This window comes from Anopheles coluzzii, chromosome 3 (genome assembly GCF_943734685.1).
Source record: "Anopheles coluzzii chromosome 3, AcolN3, whole genome shotgun sequence".
NCBI lineage: Eukaryota > Metazoa > Arthropoda > Insecta > Diptera > Culicidae > Anopheles > Anopheles coluzzii.
In genome coordinates, this window is record NC_064671.1 from 51,873,260 (window position 1) to 51,886,694 (window position 13,435).

The 13,435-nt window shown below is 40.3% G+C and overlaps 1 protein-coding gene across 1 annotated transcript in view; it reads left to right on the forward strand.

Annotated features, from left to right (window-relative positions):
- LOC120959095 (uncharacterized) overlaps positions 1 to 13,435 on the forward strand; it is a 66,821-nt gene that overhangs the window by 35,458 nt on the left and 17,928 nt on the right. Inside the window, exon 2 of the mRNA XM_040382266.2 lies at positions 8,860 to 9,221. Coding sequence (XP_040238200.2) covers positions 8,860 to 9,221 — 362 coding nt within the window. The remainder of the gene's footprint in view (positions 1 to 8,859; positions 9,222 to 13,435) is intronic.

The window sequence follows — 13,435 nt, forward strand, 5'->3', positions numbered from 1 at the left end:
GATCATTCTGCAGTTGATGCTGATCCGGCTGAATGCAGTGCGCACGGTTGTCTCACCTAACGCGCAGTATGTTGCAGTCATGTTGCACAATGAACCATCTCTCCCTTTAGTGCTTTGTTTCGGAAGGACATCCAGAAATAAGTAGTTCTTCCCGCCCGCGACCAAATCGTTACAAATTCAATTTTAACTTTCAAGCCATCAACATCCGCCGCTTTTTTGCTCGGAATTTCAGCAAGGCTTTTTAGCATATGGCCGCTTAGGGTCTTAGGGTCGCGGTAATTCTTTACACGGTACTTAAACTAAAGGTATGATCTCTGCCAAGGTGGCCATATTATAAAGATGGGATTTTGTATATTCTACAACTCGGCTATCCTGAACATAAATTGCCCTCAATTTGTTATGTCGATTGTACGCATTGTAGTGTTGCATTAGGTGAATCCTCAACGGGGTCTGAATCGGGAGAGGACCAATTCCTGAGTTTATCAGCCTCAAGAACCCCATCGTAAGGAATCTGTGTCTGCTGACATCCCTCGATATCGCGAATTACATATCGATCGTTTGGCAAACACTTGTGGACAACGTATGGACCTTTAAATTTTGCTATTAGTTTCTTATTTGTGTTTGGACTATTATCAACGTTACGAATCATAACAATGTCACCTTCATGAAATACATCAGCTGGATGATCGCTCTTAGCAAATTGTTCTTCATTTACTCTTTGAGATCTGGTTATATTTTCGGAAGCCTGGTTTTTCATGAATTCAAAATCCCTTTGGATGTGTTCCTGTTTTTCTTCCAGAAATTCAGTTAATTCATCAACAATAGGACCACGCTGATTGGTACCGAATAATAACATTGACGGGGTGAACTGTGTGGAAGAATGTACACTATTGTTTAAAGCATGTTCAATGTAATACAATTTAGAACTCCAATTCGAATGGTCATCGTTTGTTGTTTTGCTTAACATTGGTCGCAACACCCTGTTTACCCTTTCCACTTGTCCATTGGCCTGGGATGAGGAGGTAGCCGTAAGAACATGAGTGATTCCGCGATCGGATAGAAATTCACGGAATTCATTAGACGTGAAGCATGTAGCTCTACCACTGACGATCCTTTTAGGGCGACTATAGTACGCAAAATATTGCTCCAATGCAATGCATACACTTCGACTACTGGTTGAAGTGGCTGCATAAAGTTTAGTGAATTTTGTGAATGAATCTATTACTACAAGAATAATTTTTTTTTGTGATTTTATCGATGGTAATGGGCCTAAATGATCAATATGTAAAGTATCAAATGGAACAGGAACCTTTGGAATGCTATGCAAATTGCGTAAATTTTTTCGTGCTGGTGCAGAATAAACAATGCATTTCAAACAATTGCGTACAAAATTGTGTACGCGCATTTTCATCTGAAGAAACCAATATTGACTGCTTATAGAACAACAGAATTTCTTCACTCCTAAATGACCTAGCTTTTCATGAGCATTTCGAATAATATTATTTATCAATTCATTGGGTACAAAAAATAGTTTTTTACCTGGAGGTGAAATTTTATCAATCACGCCGTTTTCCAATACGAATCCTTCAACTGGTTCTAATTTCAGTTTCATTTTCAGCTCCTCTACAATAGGGTCTCGGGATTGAGCAATCCTCAATTGTCGGTCAATATTGATATCGTCTGTGATAGCACCTACTTGTTTTCGGCTCAAGGCATCTACATGGCTCATTGAGCTGCCTGGGCGATGGGATATTGAATAATTGTAATCTTCTAAGAACAAAGACCATCGGACTATTTTAGCAGAAGAGTTGCGATTCTTTAAAGTCTCTACCAAAGAATTACAATCAGTTATAATTTTGTAAGGAATACCATGTAAATATGTGTGGAATCGTTTCAAGGCATAAATTATTGAGAGTGTTTCCAACTCATAACTATGAAGTTTAGCTTCATCTGAAGAAGCAGTCTTCGAAAAATATGCTATCGGATGCAGTTTACCATCTTCTTGTTTTTGAAGTAGGATTGAGCCAAAACCTACCGCACTCGCATCGCAATGGAGTTCTGTTTCACGAGATGGATTATAAATTGCTAGAACAGGGGAGTTAATCAGCTTGTCTCTCAAAGTATTGAATGCACGTAGACAAGAATCATTAAATACGAATATTGCTTTATCCTTTAACAAATTACTAAGTGGTTTAGCTATGGTTGAAAACGAAGACACAAATCTACGGAAATAAGAGAAAAGGCCCAAACAACGCTGAACTTCCTTTATGTTCCTAGGTACAGGATAATTTTGAACGGCCTGAATATGTTGATCACTTGAACGAATACCTTTTGGATTGGCACGATATCCTAGATAGCCTAACTCCTCATATACAAATTTACATTCATCCATTCGAAGTTAAAAACCATTATTTCGCAATGTTCTTAATACGTCACCAAGTATGCACAAATGATCCTCTAGGTCGACAGATGCAATAATAATGTCATCCAAATATACCACAAGCTGTCCACTGGCTATAAACTTATGCAACACATGATTTATACATCGCTGAAATTGGGCAGGAGCGTTTTTCAGTCCGAAAGGCATTTTAACATATTCGAACTGTCCGTCTGGGGTTACAAAAGACGTAAACTTTATCGAATCCTCATGCATATCTATCTGGTGAAATCCACTCTTCAAATCCATCAAGGTGAAAAATCGCTTACTGCCTAAGTGTTCAAGACACGTATCAATAAGAGGCAGAGGGTAATTATCTCTAACAGTTATTTTGTTTAAGGGCCGATAATCTACACATTTTCGGATTTCACCGTTCTTCCTCCGGACTAAGACAAGTGCGGAGGCATAGGGAGAGCTGCTGGGACGGATTATACCTTTTTGTAAAAGATCATCAACTATATTTCTAACTTGGTTTCGTTCGGCGATGGATAGTCTTCTCGGTTTGCTATAAATGGGAGTGTCGTGAATCAAACTTATTTTCATCGCATGACCTGTTTGTTCAATTTTACTACAAGGATAAAGAGTGTAATTTTCCGATATTATTGTTTTTACTATTTCAATTTCATGTGGCTTTAGATGTGAACTAATGTTTAGCTTGTCGTTAGGTTCTACCATGCAAATAGCACACATTTCTTCAAATGTTGTGTTCAAGTCTTCGTAACTACTAGACTGCCGACGATTATCGATTTCTTTCGAGAGAGTATCCTGTCCGCAAATGTCCGTTTGAAATAGATTCACCGAAGTTTTCGAGGGAACGTCATCAGAGGACACAGCATTCATTACAACGGGACAATCTTTATGTTCAACCCAATTCGTTGAGGAATCTTTAAAAATATGAAATGAGCGCAGCCGTGAAATCACAAGTGGTTCTGGTATGATTTGTGTTTTTCTGTTTATTTTCATTAATGCCTTGGCCGAATATTGATATGGTAATTCACACAAATACACATTTAATTTTTCCAATAAATCTCTACCTGCAATTATTGGCCATGCAATTTCTTCTTCTGGTAAAATAATGAGGGTATGTATTACTGTTTTGTTTCGGAACCTTAGACGGCATTTTACTTGGCCAAGCGATGTTAAATGTGTATTTCCTAGTCCTCTATATCCAGAATTACATGCTCGATCAAGAAACATCATTGGTACTATCGATTTGCTAATAAAGCTCCTCGGGCTGCCGGTATCAAAAAGAGAACACACTTGTGAAACACTACTCTGATGCTCATTATCAATATCAAATGCAACACTTACCTCTTGTTCTGAATTTACAATTTCCCTGTCCTGTGTAGTGATAGCAGCAGAAGTGTTCTTCACCCGATTAGGGCAGTTCTGATAACTGTGACCCATTTGATGGCACAAAAAACAGGATCCTGCAGGTCGACGAGGTGAAGGGCAGGAACTTTGGTAGTGACCGATTTTGGAGCAATTGTAGCAACGGATTTCTTCTATGGCGTTCTTGTTCTTGGCCACAGAAACATTACGGGGGGATGTCGACGATGAAGCGATGTTCACTCGTTGTACTGAGTTCTGTTGAGGGCGTATCATCTCGTATTTTTTCAGCATTTGTTGAAGTTCTTCGACGGATTTGGCTGAATAACGTATAGCAGCGGTGTTTATGGGATCACCAATGCCATCAATTATTATGTTGATCAATTCTTCCTCGACGATTTCATCTCCGGCTATTTGTTTCATTTCTAAAACATATCTTGCTACTGACTCATTGCGGGAAAGCCGACGTGTTCTCAATTGCCGGTACACGTTTTCAATTGACGGAGTTTTAGCGAAGGTTTTAAGAAGCTTCTCTTTAAGCTCAGCGTATGTTTCCGCATCGATTGTTTTTACGAACAATGCTGCAGTACCCGTCAGCAACCGACGAGCATTGTAGAATTTGGTGATTTCATTCATTTTGTAAGGAAGAAACGCTCTTTCCAATTCACGTAGCCATTGCTCAATTTGGTCTGAATTGTCACCACTAAATTTATCGATAAATTCTTCGAATTTAATTATCATTGGTGATTGTGTAACAGGCTCATTACTGCGTGTTTCTAACTGCTTGATTTTTTCTCGGAGCTCGAGAATTTCAAGTCGCTTTCGTAGGGAAGCCACTTCATCTTCGGGAGTTACACAATGTGATTCGTTCTGTGAGCCTTGGTCGATTTCAATATTTGTTGCGTTGTCTCCACCCATTTCGGCAAGTGCGCGTTTAACATCAACCTCCGGAGGAGCAGGAGCACTGATGTTTTCAGCATGTTTTCCACGTGTATCGGCCATCGTACTCTTAACCTCAATCTCTGCCGGGACAGAAGCACCACCAACAACGCTGGTGTATAGCTGGCGAATTTCGCGAATGGTGGCAGCGGGACGTATCGAAATTCCAGCATTTTCAAGGTTGCAAATCATTGTATCTTTTGTTTCCATTTCTGATCAATTTTCCACGGTTGGATCCCACTTCTGAGATGTAAAATTACATAAGTCTTAAAACACGTTTTGTCTCTCTGAATCTTCAACGTAGATTGGCTTTTATTTTTTTATTTTTTGACAGTTCATATGACATTTTATGTCAAGGTTGTTAGAGCGAGATGGTAATTCTTTACACGGTACTTAAACTAAAGGTATGATCTCTGCCAAGGTGGCCATATTATAAAGATGGGATTTTGTATATTCTACAGATTGAATGAATTGGAATATCAACCATTTCACAATTAAGCAATTTTTCATAGTTTTCAAACATGTTTTATTTAAATATTGCCTTGATATCTTGATTTATAATGGGAAGGGGTATGAGATGGGACACGTTATCATCAGGTGGCTGAATTGCAACTTTAATTATTAAAAAAAATCATTATCTCCAATACCTTGTATTTTGAAATCGGTTTGTGTAAACAAAAAATCTAATTAACCATAGCCCTCATTACACGCGGGCTTTCAGTGTGCCATGGAGCAAGTCCTTTCGCAGCAACGCGCGTTGCTAAGAGAGCTCTGTTCTCACTGCTTTCTCTCTATCGCTGAATGGTTACTCTCACGTCATGGTGGCGATTTTCGATTTTATATACAGTCAGCCCAAAAAGTATTCGTCTAGCTGAATATTTTGCAGAAAAAGGGGAACTATGGCCGCAATAGGCATGGGGTGGTAAAAGTAATTATGGGGTTTGATAAAGGGACTATCAATACACACGTTTTGCTAAAAAAATATGCTTTTAAATAGTGCAATAACAACAAAAAAAAACTAAAAAAAGTCGTTTGCGACTTTCGCGAACGCAATACATACAATACAAAGTTTTAAATATAGTGTCGACTGTCGAAATTTGACGATTTGCTTTTTGTTTTATTTGTTCTTCTTAATTTCACACAAATCAGTTGATTTCCTTTTTATCCTTTATCCTATTTATCCTTTTTAAATGTTAAGTAACGATCAAAAGTCACTACTAGGATGTTCGCTGTGCGTGTGTTTGGTATTACTGAGTTATTTTATGTTATGGATTTTAGAGTATGACATTTGCTATTGCAGATGTGAATTATTTTTATTTGCAGTGTGAAATTGTGTAACCTGTCCAACATGACCATTTCTGAACATTATTGACTCCTGCTTGTAAAGTTGTGCGTGATTCTGTTCAATTGTTGGATGCTGAGACAAAAACTATATCATCAGCATACATGAAACATTTAATGTTACTGGGCACGGGGCGGAAGAGGGATTCTATACTAATAAGAAAAAGAGTGGGAGAAAGAATGGCACCCTGGGGAACACTATTCTCTTGGACATGCAGGTCATAAGATCAATCATAAGATTGAGTTTCAATTGAAACTTGAAATGACACCTATCGCCAACGACGTTAACCACCAGTCGATAAATATATCGACCAATATCATAACAAATATGGCGGATTGGTATCACGAAACGGGAAATTTGTTAACCGATAAAACAGTAGAAGCAACTGTCATGGCTGTCATAGCAATAGTGGATAAAAGTCGATCAGTCGTTAAAAAAGTCGATAATTTGTATCGCGAACGGCAAAAATTGGCTATATTGATCTATATAATTATAAACTTCGAAGCAGTGGATAAACAGTGTAGAGTGCACATTCTACGTGATACAGACTGTGATTTGGAGTAATAATCATGAATTGGAATATTTAATGAAAAGAAACCAAAGCATTAGGATATTTCGTATGAGTTTTATGAGTATTATAAATATAAGAAAAAATCACCCCTTAAAACACAAAAACAAATCACGAAAACGCGTTAAGATGATAATTAATTACAGTAGAACGTCGATTATCCGGAGGCGGATTAACCGGCGGGCGGCTTAACCGTGCGTATAAATCTGACAGCTGTTCATACGTATGGCGAAAGTTTGCAGCAATAATCAATTGGGTAACCAATTTCTTGCGCAGCTCTGTAGTGTCTAGGGGTATTTTTGAAATTCATTTTTGTTCATGAACAGTTGTTAAACCTACAGTTATTGATTGCAATAATATTCTACTAACGATTAATCGATTTATTCTAGGTGAATTAATGATAAAACTAGTGAATATCATTGGTTTAAATGCGTTTGACATTTCTTGGACCATTATCCGTGCAAATCGATTAACCGGCAACCGTCCGGTCCCGAGCTGCCCGGATAATCGACGCTCTACTGTACTTCTACTTGGTATAACGTCCTACTTGGACATGTTGGCTTATTATTATGTTGACATGTTGGCTTAGTAAGTAACAAGCAACCGGAAAGTCAGTCCTTGCTACGTGGGACGGTTCATTTTGACGGTTCATAGAGTTGAATCTTCGACGGGTATGTTTTTATGTCATGAGTGTACCACGGAATCGCGAAACATAACTTTAAAGTCTCATAATTTATAATATTTATTTATAATAGACGAATTATTTTTCTTTGTTCATGTCATCCTGAATTTAAAAAAAAAATCTTAAAAAAGTATGGCCTTGAATTACAGAGGAGGAGGTTCCGTAGTTCAGCTGTTAACTTACACGACTTAACAACAACATGCCCGTCGTGGAATGACGCTTAGTGCATCATTCCCCCATAGTAAGGATTGAATATCCGACTACGTGGCATGGATTAAGTATCAAAATCCTGTATAGGCAGTCATGCTCACGCAGGATGTTAGGTCAAGTAGAAGATATAGTAAATTACTGCCAACAGAACTATATATTCATATTGTATAGTATCTATTTATGGGAAATGTTGCTCCAAATTAAAGCTTTTAGGTTTTTTTAGATCATTCGATGACTATTTCTCATAAACCATTGTTGAATAATGAATCATTATAAACGTCCATTTTACTTGTAATATAAGCATTTAATCTCGTTGATTTCAATTCATCTTAACAAACATACAGTAGAACGTCGATTATCCGGGGACGGATTAACCGGCGGGCGGCTTAACCGTGCACATAAATATGACCGCTGTTCAATCGTACAGCGAACATTTGCAGCGAAAGTCAAGTGGGCAACCAGTTTTTTTTTTGCAGCTTTAGAGTCTAGTGGTATTTTCGAAATTCAGTTTTGTTCATGAACAGTTGTTAAACCTATAGTTATTGATTTAAATAATATTCTACTCACGATTAATCGATTGATTCAAAGTGAATTACAGTAGAACGTCGATTATCCGGGCAGCTCGGGACCGCACGGTTGCCGGTTAATCGATTTGCACGGATAATCGTCCGAGAAATGTCAAATTCATATAAAAAATATAAAATTCACTAGTTTTATGATTAATTTACCTTGAATCTATCAATTAATCTTTAGTAGAATATTATTTTAATCAATAACAAAAGGTTGAACAACTTTTCACGAACAAAAATGAATTTCGAAAATACCACTAGACACTACAGAGCTGCACAAAAAACTGGTTGCTCACTTGACTATCGCTGCAAATGTTCGCTGTACGTTTGAACAACTGTCACATTTATGCGCACGGTTAAGCCGTCCGCCGGTTAATCCTCCCCCGGATAATCGACGTTCTACTGTAATTATAAAACTAGCGAATTTTTTAATTTTTATATGAATTTGACATTTCTCGGACTATTATCCGTGCAAATCGATTAACCGGCAACCGTCCGGTCCCGAGCTGCCCGGATAATCGACGTTCTACTGTAATTTATATTTTTATCACAGTTTAGAATATTTTTATCTAAATAATGCACACTGGTCTGTTGCGTGGATAATAATAAAAAAAATATAAAAATGTTGTTTGGGAATATTATAATGCATGTAACGTTTTTCCAATGTAACATAGAGGGCTGAGCCTGTCTTTTAAATGTTAATGTACCATATAATTAAATTAAGTTATTTATTTCAAAACATGAATGGGATTATCAAGAAGTTGTTTCCTTCTTTTTACGCAGGACAAAATCTTATTCCATCAAACCAAGAAGCAGAGCTATTTACATTTCCCTTCGCTACGACTCCTCATTTCGTGCAAAACTGGAGTAATGATAAATTAACTCCTTATAGGACTCATAATTTTATTGAATGCTCCTTGCAAAGAGGCCAATCCTCATGTTATAACTTCAATAAACTGAGTTCTATCGACAGTAGACCAACAGAAAAGCAATCAATAATTTCGCGTCGGAAAAGATCTTGGTCGCGAGCAGTATTTAGTAGTTTACAACGGAAAGGACTTGAAAAGACATTTCAAGAACAAAAGTATATAACTAAACCCGATAGAAAACGCCTCGCTGCTACGCTTGGTCTACATGATTCACAGGTAAAGTTTTGCATGCATTGTTGTAGTTGTTGTTGTATTTTTATTTTATGTTTAATCTTGCTAACGAAATTTAAAATTCAGTGGAATTAATCATTTATAAATTTTTACTAGGGGGTTGCACATTACCCTTTTATTGCACATTGTGAATAAATTTTCTGTTTATGAAATGTTTTTAAAACGCTGTTCAAAGTTAGCTCTTTTTTCTTAAATATTGAGCAATTTTTATTCTGCCTCCAGCATCCCGAGAGACAAAACTAGAGTCGCTTATTCTCCAGAACCCTTGCCCCGAAGAAGATCACAGCGGCAGATAACGGTCGATGTTCTCTAGTGCGAAACTACTGTAATATGAAAATTGTTTATGGTTTGACTTCTCACTTCAGACTTGTGATCGTCCAGGCGATCTTGGAAATTTGTAAAAAAAATCTCTTTCTGGAATCGAGCAAAGAGGCCTTACCTTGGGTAGGGGGATACTCCCAGCTCATGAATAAGGACGTGTAGTCTCATGTACTGTCTAACTCAATCTGTCTTTATTTCACTAAAACCCTGGTTTATATTTTGTAATTATTTGTGTGTGTTGGATGTGTATGTATATCTTGTGTCGATGTGTAGGTGCATATGATTATGCTATGCCTATTTTGTATTTCTATTGGTCTGTTTTCGGATTTTATAGTTCTCTATGTATCCTTATGTTTTGCCTTTTTATGTTTGTCTTGAAATCCTTCGCGTTTCTAGAACGTTCCTAAACACACTTGATATTTTATGACCTATGCGTCTTGTCATGTTATCCTACAGGATTCAATTATTGCTACGCATATGCATGTTGCATCATGCAGTATGTTACCTATTTTCTTCTCATGCAGTACGAACTTACACTGGACCTACGCTTACTGATGAAGTCAAGTACCGGGCCGTTCCAAAATGCTTGTTTATTTAGGGCAACGATAATTACAGTGAACCCTCTCTTATTTGAGAGGCGATGGAACTGTCGAATAAGAGGGGTTTTCAAATTACAGAGATTGAAAGTGAATGAAAGGTCCATACAAACTACCCCAGCCGCAAAATCGGGTTTTCGCCGCGATTTTCGACCAAGCGAAAATAAAAATTATGCCATTTGTATGGGGCGAACACACACACACACGAATTATGGTTGTTGATTATGGGTGGGAAGATTATGGTAATGACTTCTGTTTCACTCTCGCTCACAGGCGATGATGTTCCGTCGCATTCTCACCAAGTTATTGGCGCAAATCTGTGGTTGTTGCTGCTCTTTCTCGCACGTGAGGGAGTTTTCTTTGTCCTTGTTTTTCCCGTGTGTGACATTGGCTGCGAATCTTCTTGATGCGTTAAAGGAAGTTAAGTTAATTAAAGGGTAAATTGTTAGATGCAATGGCTCTGGCACACCAAATGATGTACCAATTCGTGCACGTTTATGTGCCACACTGGACCTAAAGCGTTTTGTGACTAGCATAACTACAAACACAGTATTATGATGTTTGTAGATTTGGGACATATTTTGGTAAACTTTTTATGCGGTCGAGCAACAATTAAATTCCGCATATTGTATACCCTTTAAACCAAACGGCAATCTGCTGCAATCTTTTCATCGTCACTCTGGTGCTCTCTTCAACCAGCGCCCCGACTCATTGAACGCATGCTGTGATGAGACCGGTTCCTACGAGACCGGACGAGATCGATTCTTATCCGGACCATTCCCCAGATAGCAAGAACCGACTATCCGATAGCGTGATTTTAGTAAGGTTAAGAAGTCGTTTCAGCCCTGTCTACAGCATTGTTCGTTACGTCAAAGAAGAAGAAGAAAATGTGTACGGGAGGCTATGAGCTTGCAATGCTGAACGCGGCCTCGATACGTGGGTGATGGCGAAATAACCTGTACAACAAAGAGAGCAGGGAGATGGCAGGGAGCTGTGGGGTCTTATCGGCCACGGGCTGCAATCGCCCAAGTGGTTCCATGAAGCGTTGGTATGTGGTCAGCGAGTGCGCTAGGTAGTTCGGCAGGCGCCAATTCGACCCGTGGGTGCAACGAGTTCGAGTCGAAACAAATGAACTGGATCGTTTACGGATGGTTTCGACAAAAAAAGGATTACGAAGGATCCTTTCCTCGGGACCTCACGCGGCCGCTTAGTATGTGTACTGGTTAATCCGCCCGCACTTCACTATTGTTTGCCTTAAGGCTTACGGCAAATACAGTTTACATTTGTTATTCTAAACTATGCTAGCATTATTGAACAGCATTACGAAAGAAAAGGAATGGGAAGGAAAGAAGGAGAAAGGGAGTAAATAAATGGGAAGCTAACAAGAGCGGAAGGAATCGGAGGAGCAGGAAGGGTGATAGTCGAAGAGGTGAGATGAGAAGATGAAAACGGGGAGTAGCGTTTACTGTTCCGAAGCGACGATGGGTTCTAAACAAAGGGGGACGAGAACGAAGCGAACTGGAGGGAGCATACAGGAACGGGGAGGACATACCGGAAGGGATCAACATGCATTTTTTGAAGTCGATTTTCTTCCTTCTGTATTGTCCACATTGTACACATCAATCTTATGAGCTGCGGATCGTACAAAGCTTCTTCATCTTTTTCTTATTTGACACAGTAACCATTGCTTTTCTGTCTGCGTCAGCCACTCCTTTCTTCTTCTTGGCGCAACGACCTACGCGGTCATGCCGGATAGTTAGCCGTTGCTACGAGAGACGGTCCATACGAGCCTTGAACTCATGGCGAGCATATTGCTAAGTCGTGTGAGTTGACGTGACCTGTTACTATTTGGTTTACCCCTAGCGAGATAGGCAGTCCTGGGCCACTAGGATCAAACGGGGCTTGAACGCAGGACGGTCATGTTGTTGTGTTGTGTTCGGATAGCACGACAACGAGGGGCAGCCAAATCTAGCCAAGCCATCCATAAAATGCGGGGAAGCGTAGAGCAGTTTGGCGCGTGAAAGGTCCGGCTGCATCACCGGCATTTGAGGCTCCCGGGGGCCGGTCGCCACAGCCAATGCTCGAACGCAGCCGCAGCGCTATCGACTATGCATGCAGCATAAACGCCACTTGCGCATACTGCGTCAATCGCCAGGACAGCGACGGGCTAGAACACAACTTTCTATGCCATCCTCCAGGCAGCGACATGGCCGCGCAACACCATCCGCAACGATAATGCGTCTCCAAAAAAGGCGAGAGAAGGAGCAAGCCAGGCAAAGCGAGCGATGCGTGCGTCAGCCAAGCCGGGGCGGGTGGCTCCTCAATAACAGTATCGAGCGAGAGGCGGGGGAGACGTTCCTTATTCTCTTCCGAACAGTAGACCCCGGTAATTAGAATTAAAAGGGTACACTATTGTGGGTAAATCCTAACCTTATTTCCGTTCGGATGGAGAGAAGGAGGGAGGGAGGGGTGGGAGAAGATTGGAGGGTCCACACGACGTCCACACGACGTCGGAAATCTTCAATTTTGCGGCTAGGGTAGAAAGAAAAAGAACATTTAGTATGCAGCCTTAACTGTTGCTATAGGAAACTGTGCATACGATTGCCAATTTGAGCATACATCATTCAATAATCATGGCAACACCATACACAAATAAGAGGGACACAGATTTCAGAGGTTTTCCAAATTAGAAGAACAAAAATGTACTAGAAATCAAGGGACTGTGCAAAATGTTCAAATAAGAGAGGTTTATCAAATCGGAGAGGTGTCAAATAAGAGAGGGTTCACTGTAGTGATGTGCTGAATGGAGCGCACCTACGGCTCCGATCCGACTCCGACTATTGTTAGTTCGATTCCGTCTCCGGCAAAATGGAACCACTAGATCCGCCCGGAGTCGGAGTCGTTCGGAGTCGTCCGGAGTCGACGACTCCGAACGACTCCGAACGACTCCGAACGACTCCGACTCCGAACGACTCCGGACGACTCCGGACGACTCCGAACGACTCCGAATGACTCCGAACGACTCCGAACGACTCCGAACGACTCCGACTCCGGGCGACTCCGGGCAACTCCGGGCAACTCCGGACGACTCCGGACGACTCCGAATGACTCCGAATGACTCCGAACGACTCCGGATGACTCCGACTCCGGGCGACTCCGGGCGACTCCGTACGACTTCGAACGACTCCGGATATTGCAGCGCGGACCTACCTTCCGGAGTCGATTCCGAATTTATTCGACTCCGGATTTTTGCCAACATTACCCATCACTAGTTCACTGTAT